Source organism: Littorina saxatilis, linkage group LG2, assembly GCF_037325665.1.
Source record: "Littorina saxatilis isolate snail1 linkage group LG2, US_GU_Lsax_2.0, whole genome shotgun sequence".
NCBI classification, from domain to species: Eukaryota; Metazoa; Mollusca; class Gastropoda; order Littorinimorpha; family Littorinidae; genus Littorina; species Littorina saxatilis.
The window spans coordinates 57939976-57948491 of NC_090246.1; the positions used below are offsets into that span (position 1 = coordinate 57939976).

An 8516-nucleotide genomic window follows, 5' to 3' on the forward strand; every position below is an offset into this window, starting at 1 on the left:
TCCTGGCAAGGTGGACTTACACGTAAACCCAATTAGGGACTGAATTCAGAAATGTGCTGGGTTCGCACTTTTCTGAGGCAGGTGTTTTTTCCTGATCTCACTTCCTGATCGACCAACGCGTGCAGCGCATCTAATAATTTCCTCTTTAGTCTAAATTTATGCCATTCATACGCTGGTAATGTCAGTTCTGGTCTTCATTATAGTACGGACATCATTTTTGCAGACATTAGATCGATATGTCCGCAGATGGAAAAGAAAATCAGGACATGAGCCCAGTCGAAAGGAAATAAGGAACAAATGAGAATTGAATAGTCCTTGAGATAAAACTCTGCAGAATTAGAGATGTGTTTGTGAAAATTGGTTGGGGTTGGGAGGGGGGAGGGGAGAGGGAAGGGGAGGGGAGAGGGGAGGGGAATGCTCTGCATTGTTAGGATTAGTCTCACAAAAACAGACACTCACCAAAAGAAAGTTATTCTTAGTACAATATAAAACAATTAAAAATAAAAAGTAAAAATGCGCACTGTCTTCATCATGAAAAAGCGGCTAAAGTGTGAATGTGGTTTTAAATATGAAACGAAAAGATGCCAAATTTGATGTCGTTCTCTGCACACAGAACTAACATGACTGTGCAATACCTTTGTTAGATATTGTGACGTACGCCCTGTTATGTCACTCAGTATGATGACGTTGACCCTGTTTTGTCCAGTGTATCGGCACGTGCGGACAAGTTGGCCTAAATTTATGTTGTACAATATGTCGGTCATGTGACCCATGTGTATTGTTCGGGGCTATGTAGCCATGATCGGGCGTGCAGAAGTGCTATTTTGTGTACTTTTGTATTGGGAACATAAACGGTGGGCTTGCCTGTTTGTATTTCATAATAAAAATCAGGAAAGAAATGACCTTGGTATTCTGTATGTGAGTGTGTGTTAGTGTGTGTGTGTGTGTGTGTGTGTGTGTGTGTGTGTGTGTGTATGTGTGTGTGTGTGTGTGTGTGTGTTAGTGTGTGTGTGTGTGTGTAACTTTTTGTCTGCCTCTGTTATTGTGTGCACACTTTTTCTTCCTGTCAATCATTCCCTATTTCATTTGCTTTAACTTCACCGTGGCTTTGAGAATGTGTCGCATTTTTCCTTACACACACACACACACACACATACCTAAAGTGTGGATGGTTACCTAAGAGGCGGCACTGGGTGTAGTGCCTTTCTAGTGCACTTGCACTACAACAGCACTGGGTGCAGTACTCGCTCCGGCATCGAAGAATTTTGCACTAAAAAATGCACAAAATTTGACCTATTTCGTCGCCTATAGAGGACGGAAAGAATGTCATTTTGAACATTGTTATGACATTCTTTCCGTCAAAAAAGTCAATTTAACGGTGTTAAATGAAGCGACCATCCACACAATTAGGTTGCCATCCAGAGTTTAGGTTGTCATCCACGTGTGGATGGTTGCCTTATGGTGATTTAGGCAACCAAACCTGTGGAAACATGGGTACACACACACACACACACACACACACACACACACACACACACACACACACACACACACACACAATTTACTCATTCCACACGCGTACTTTAAGAAGCTTTGACACATGGTTCATGTTTTCAGCCATTTACACGCATATTCTTTGAAAACATTTTATGCTCTATACACGCAGGTAAAATGTATTTAAAAAAATAAAAGTCCCAGAGTTTTCCACAGTCTTCTTCACTAATCACTAACAAGTCATAAAGGACCAGACCGGAAGCAGTAGCGTCCGGGAATATTCGGCAGATACTGTTTTCTGCGGACCTGCTTGTCCCGGATATCCGTCACCAGTCGACGGTACACGCGTGCGCGGTAGGCTTCCCAGTTGACGCAGTCTTGAAGACCACTTTGTAAGGCTCCATCGGTAGGAAAGGGACACTCCTGAAACAGATTGGGGAAGTAGAAGGTGTGTGAGACTTGCAATGATCATGGTTGACGTAAAGTTATTGAATGAGGGGGAAAGTGGATGGTAGAACGAGATGGAAAAGTAAAATGAACGTCTCTGTTAGAGTCGGACAGGTAGGGGATTGCGAAGAGGGGGATAAGAGAGAGAGAGAGAGAGAGAGAGAGAGAGAGAGAGGAAGAGAGAGAGGTAGAGAGAGAGAGTGAGAGAGAGAAAAAAAATAGAGAGAGAGAGAGAAAGAGAGACTGACTGACTATTAGGGTTTAACGTCCTCTTAGACCAACTGGTCTATATTGGGACAGGTATTGGTAATACGTTGAAGATATGGTGTGATACTTTGATTCGAACAAGCCCGCTGTGGCTGTCTTCTTCGACACACCAGCATTGAGTTTGTCTCGTCAAAGTATCGAAATACGATCATGATTATCGGAGACGCCGAGAGATGATGAATGCATGTCTTCGTGTTTTCCAAGCCCTGAGACTTTCGCTGTGAGCGTGGGATCTTTTTCGTGCGCATGTGTGCACACGGGGGTGTTCGGACACCGAAGAGAGTCTGCACAAAGTTGACTCCGAGAAATAAATCTCTCGCCGAACGTGGGGATCGAACCCACGCTGATAGCGACCAACTGGTTACAAAGCCAGCGCGCTACCAACTGAGCTACGTCCCCGCCCCCGAATGAGAGAGAGAGAGAGAGAGAGAGAGAGAGAGAGAGAGAGAGAGAGAGAGAGAGAGAGAGAGAGAGAGAGAGAGAGAGAAATCAGAAGTCAGAATGTTTATTCGCGTAAACACAGGGCCCATTGCGAAAGGGAACGTGGGGTTTGGAAAGTCAAACGATCAGCTATCATGTGTTCACATTGGTTTCAGTCCGTTACAAACATCGTTCGGAAGCATCCAACTTGTATTCCAAGAGAGAGAGAGAGAGAGAGAGAGAGAGAGAGAGACAGAGAGAGAGAAACAGAGAGAGACAGAGAGACAGAGACAGAGAGACAGAGACAGAGAGACAGAGACAGAGAGAGACAGACAGAGAGAGAGAGATAGAGAAAGAGAGAGAGAGAGAGAGAGAGAGAGAGAGAGAGAGAGAGAGAGAGAGAGAGAGAGAGAAGGAACGAGGGAGAGGGGGCTGACATACAGGCAGACAGACAGTGTGTGTGCCTCTCTGTGTCTGTGTGAGTACACATGAGTATAATGTAAAAGGGTGCAGACGCCCGACCCGCGCGCGGTCTGTATGTGTGCTTGCGTGTGCGCTTGTGTTTGTGTGTGCGTGCGTTTGTGTGTGTTTGTGTGTACGTGCGTTTGTAAGTGCGTGCGTTTGTGCGTGTGTGCACATGTGTGTTTGCGTGTGTGTATAAACTAAAGGTCTAGGCCGGCCATTCACACTCATAACTGCAACAAAATGTCTGAAAAGTAGCTAGCTATTTCCATTCCTCAAATAAAATGGTTTTGGGGGAGCAACACGTTATAAAGCATCTAAAATAAAAAGGGTTTCGAGAAAACAAGCGACGACATCCTTTCGATTTTCTTAATCCGCTTTTTAACAAAAAACAAACAGCTGGTTAATAGTATGCTCTTCTTTACTCGTCAGCTTCCCGTTTGTTTATGGATCAGCAGCATGTTGGGACGGCGTGAAGGCCGTAAATCTGTTTGCGAACGAGACATAAAACCAGCAAGGATCGAATAGGAGCTTAAAATGATAAAATGTGTTCAAGTACTCATAGCCAAAAACAAAGTAGGCTTTGAGTTTTCTTCTTTAAAAACAATTAGTAATTAGTTTGGAATTTCGGGAACATTCTGGAAATTGTTGTCGTCTGGTGGTCTTTGCTTGACGAATGACAAGATAAAACGTAGCTCATGTTCAGTATGGATGATCGTACTTTGAATTTCAGAAACAAAATGCAGACAGCTCTTAAAATTTGAATCTGTAACGCAATGATCAAAAGGCCAGCTACTTTTCTTTTCAAACAAAAACTGTTGAATGACTGAACTTTTCTTTCGTTCGCGGCATGACTACATGAATATATAGCGAGAGAGTAATTATGTCTTCAAATTTACAGGACCCCGGCTGACCTGCGTGGGACAGCTGCATTTGTCATCCTCTTAGAAGAGAAGAACGAGGGAGAAGCACAAGTCTACGGGAAGCGACAATTACCAGATGTCATCAAAGTACTACTTGACAGCAAATAGGTCCCAGCAAACACACCTATGCATGATTGTCAAGAGAATTCACCCCCGAAGATCTCGAAATTATCTTTATCCTACATACGTGAGAGAGACACTCGTGAGATAATAATCGTTCAAATCACACGTGTGTATATCATGTAAATGAGGTCATGTCAAGCAAGTCTGGCAAGGACCTGTTTTTCCACTGCTTATGATGCCAAAGTCACCCAGACAAACGTCATTATAGAAAAAAAAATTGCGCTCGCTAATTACCCTCGATGAATTTTTAGAACTAACACGTCACGCCACACTTTCAGAGTGACGTTTCTTTACTTTGACGTAACAGATTGCATGAGGCTTTAGAAGAGATCGAGGTTCCAAAACAAGCGTCTTCAATTTAGCTGCCTCGACTGCAGGACATTTTCAGTAAAATACACGCAAGTACAGTATGAAGGATAAACAGAATACTACATGGCTTGCTGTGTCGTACCAGATTTACACTCGTTGCTTTTTCAAATAGTGAACAGCTCGCTTTCGCTCGCAGTTCAATATTTTAAAAAATAACTCGTGTAAATCTGGTACGACACAGCAAGCCATGTAGTATTCTCTATATACAACTGGCTGCACACGACCGTCGAAACAGTCGTACACGACCATGATTCCCTTTTCAAAAAGGCTCAACCACCATTTAGGCATCATATGCTCTAGATGACAAACTTGAATGCAACTGGTTGCATAGAGCTGAAACTGGTTGCATCGAGTCCAACTGGTTGCATAGAGCTGAAACTGGTAGCATCGAGTCCAGCTGGTTGCATAGAGCTGAAACTGGTTGCATCGAGTCCAACTGGTTGCATAGAGCTGAAACTGGTTGCATCGAGTCCAACTGGTTGCATTCAGCCGACGCTTGAAGTATTGAGTGCGACCATCTGGGCCCGTATGCTTATGGGGGAAGTTCGCGACAACTCCCGAAGTTTTGAGTGACATCGGAAGTACTTGCCTCACTTTCGTATGCATGGGCCGGAAAAAGGGTTTACCTCGAAGCAAAGCGAGGAAGTAACTCAGGGTATTTTGCGACTACTTCTAAAGTTTTGAGTGACATCGGAAGTACATCCTCACTTTCGCATGCATGGGACGAAAAAAGAGTTTACTTTGAAAGCTAACGAGGAAGTAAATGAGGGTAAATGTACTACAGCCAGACCCAGTAGTAAACACGCTACTTCCACAGTTTCTCAGTGCAAAAAGGCAGGGCTTTTCTTCAGTTTTTCATGTCAAACCGAGCTGACGCTCCCAAAGAGAGAAAATAGAGGGAAAAGTCGTATCTTCTGCATGCATTTCGTGCAAATTTCCCTGAATACAAACCTGAGTTGCCAGCTTTGACTTTTGTTTGTTCTGGGTCATTGGCCACCACTCTTTCATTCCCGCATATACGAGGGGGTTACTGTGTTTCTATGAAAATGGGCGTCGTTCTGTGCATGTGTGAGTGTGTGTGTGTGTGTGTGTGTGTGTTTGTGTGTGTGTGTGTATGCGTACGTGTGTTTGTGTGCGTGCGTGTGTGTGTCTGTGTGTGTGTGTGTGTGTGTGTGTGTGTGTGTGTGTGTTCGAGTGTTGAAGTGTAAGTTTCTGCTATTTTTTTGGTCATTGCTTTATCTGTGTGTGTGTGTTTGTGTGTGTGTGTGTGTGTGTGTGTGTGTGTGTGTGTGTGTGTATTTGTGCGAGTGCCTGTCTGCCTGTGTGCGCGTGCGTGCGGGTATAATTGTGCGTCTGTTCCTTCATACGTTTGTTTGCGTGTTCGCGCGTGCCGTGTGTTTGTGTGTGTGTGTGTGTGTGTGTGTTTGTGTGTGTGTTTGTGTGTGTGTGTTTGTGTGTGTGTGTGTGTGTGTGTGTGTGTTCGATGTTATGTGTGTGTTCGACGGCGTGTGTGTGTTCGACGGTGTGTGTGTGTGTGTGTGTGTGTGTGTGTGTGTGTGTGTGTGTGTGTGTGTGTTCGACGTTATGTGTGTGTTCGACGGTGTGTGTGTGTGTGTGTGTGTGTGTGTGTGTGTGTGTGTGTGTGTGTGTGTGTGTGTGTGTGTGTGTGTGTACCCACTCCCCACACTATGATGAGCTGACTATATTTGCGCCTTGATATTTTATTCATGTTCTTACGTTTTATGCTGTTTATTGTGATTCACCACACCCGAGTTTATCGTAATTGAGATAATAAAGTGTTCTATGTCTATGTATTATGTCTAATACACATGCACACACGCACGTAGGCTACAAAAATCCAATCTTGACTTTGAACTTTATATAAACATACATCCTCTTCACAATTAACGAGGACAAACGTAATTTACAAACACCTAAGTACAACAATTTTTCTGTTTTAAAAATTCGGACACACATTTTCTCAAATAATATGAAATTCGCTGAACTTATCTTCTTTTCACTACACCTTATATCTTGATTCCCAAAAAATGGAGTTCTACCTTTTTAAATTTACCAGTAACACAAACATTCGCTCTGACCAAACTATTTTTGTCCAGTAGTTTTACTGATACACAATCATTAAAAAAAACACCACAAAAAGAGTTTTAAGTTAACCGACTTCGCTACCACATAAACAACCTTTTTTTATTGTCCCCAACATTCTGGTCAACGAAATCATTATTATAGACAGTCATTCTATTTAAGGACAATTATCACAGCTTTCGTTCAACCAGTTAAAAACAACAATTATAGTAAAAGCTACAGCGCGATCAACGTTTGCCCATTACACGAACTCGCGATGAGATTTGTTTCTTCTGGTCACCAAGCCTACCGTTTACAAACGCATGCGCACTAATTGGGATTCCCCCAATTTTCTCGACCTTGACCTCAGAACTCTCGAAGCCACTACTTCGGCGTTCAATTTAGCTCGTGCATACCGAGTAGCTGGCAACTTTGCTTTCGAAGTTCCCACTTCCAATGTCAAGGGCCTCTCGCTTGACATAATTATACGACGATATCGCATCTCAAGGGTCCTTACCCATCCAAAAGAAACCTCCAGCGCATACTACAATTGCAGGACAGTCCGTTTTTAAAGGCAGCTCATTGGGAAATTATCTCAGACACAATATCGAAGACGTGAAATGCGTCAATCGAGCAACTGTCGTAACTTGGCTACAATGAGACGGTCTCCTACCTTGCACCATAGACACGGACTGTGACATTCTTGTTTAATTTAGGTGAAATGCTTAAAACAGAGTGACTCAAAAGCGACAGTTCGATCAGTTACTGACCGAAAAAAACGTGCTCGAGTCATTCGGCGAAGGTGGCGAGCTTTCAAACCAGCACGACTGAATAACTCAGAATGCCTTTTTTCATCATGCCTCTATTCTACACGAGTAACATAGTGCAGTGGTAACGGTTCCGGACTCTCGTTCATTTGCTCCGGGTTCAAGTTCCGCCGGGAGCTATATATTTTTTATTAATCTTTTCCTTTTTAAGCCTCCGCAATTGCATTCCGGCTGCAAAAACCGGGTTTTGCCTCTGTGTTAATTTTATTCATTTGCAAAAGAAACCTTCCTATGCTTTGAAAAAATCATATCATGTCTTGACTTTCAACTGTACGCGCGTGTGTATATGTGTGTCACTACGGTGAGTATGTGTGTGTGTGTGTGTGTGTGTGTGTGTGTGTGTGTATGTGTGTGTGTGGGTGTGTGTGTGTGTGTGTGTGTGTGTGTGACGTGTCACTTGTGTCATCATAGTTTCTGTGTGTGTATGAGTGTAGATTGAGAGAGAATGAGAGAAAGTGAGAGAGAGAGAGTGTGTGGTTATTTGTTTGTGACTGTGTGTGTGCGTGTATGGGTGCGTGTGTGTGTGTGTATATGTGTGCGCGCGAGCGCGCGCGTGTGTGTGTGTGCAGTGTGTGGTGTGTGTGTGTGTGTTTATGTGTGCCGTCAGTGTCACTTGTGTCATAGTGTCAGTAGTGCATGAGTGTACGTTTGTCTGTGTGTGCGTGTGTCGTAAGAGAGAGAGAGAGAGAGAGAGAGAGAGAGAGAGAGAGAGAGAGAGAGAGAGAGAGAGAGAGAGAGAGAGAGAGCGACACTTCTTTGGCAATTTTGGACCAGACAGCGTCTTTATGTTTAACAGTTAGACTGTTCTGAAATTTGGACAGAATAACCGTTCTTTCGTAAAACACTTCTGTCAAGAGTACAGCAATTTCACCATCTGAAAAAGGCGCAGAACGCCCCTCTGTGTCTACTTTCTTTTTGAGCGGCACACGTGCCTTGCCATTTTCGTTGACTGAAATGTTGATAGAAACGTGCCGCATGCGTATTAGTAGGGATTCCCCCAATTTCCCCGACCTTGACCTTAATACTCTCGCTGTCACTACTTTGGCGTTCAAGTCAGTTCATGCATTGTGAACAGCCTTAGAAAGTTGACTTCGGGAGTTCC

At 43.6% G+C, this 8516-nt stretch overlaps 1 protein-coding gene across 2 annotated transcripts in view; it reads right to left on the reverse strand.

The window, feature by feature from the left end:
- Positions 1 to 1584: 1584 nt before the first annotated feature.
- Positions 1585 to 8516, reverse strand: part of LOC138959350 (uncharacterized) — a 94120-nt gene continuing 87188 nt past the window's right edge. For both annotated transcript variants that reach the window (XM_070330780.1, XM_070330779.1), the window contains exon 19: positions 1585 to 1917. In XM_070330780.1, the coding sequence (XP_070186881.1) occupies positions 1735 to 1917 (183 nt within the window). In that variant the 3' untranslated portion in view covers positions 1585 to 1734. The remainder of the gene's footprint in view (positions 1918 to 8516) is intronic.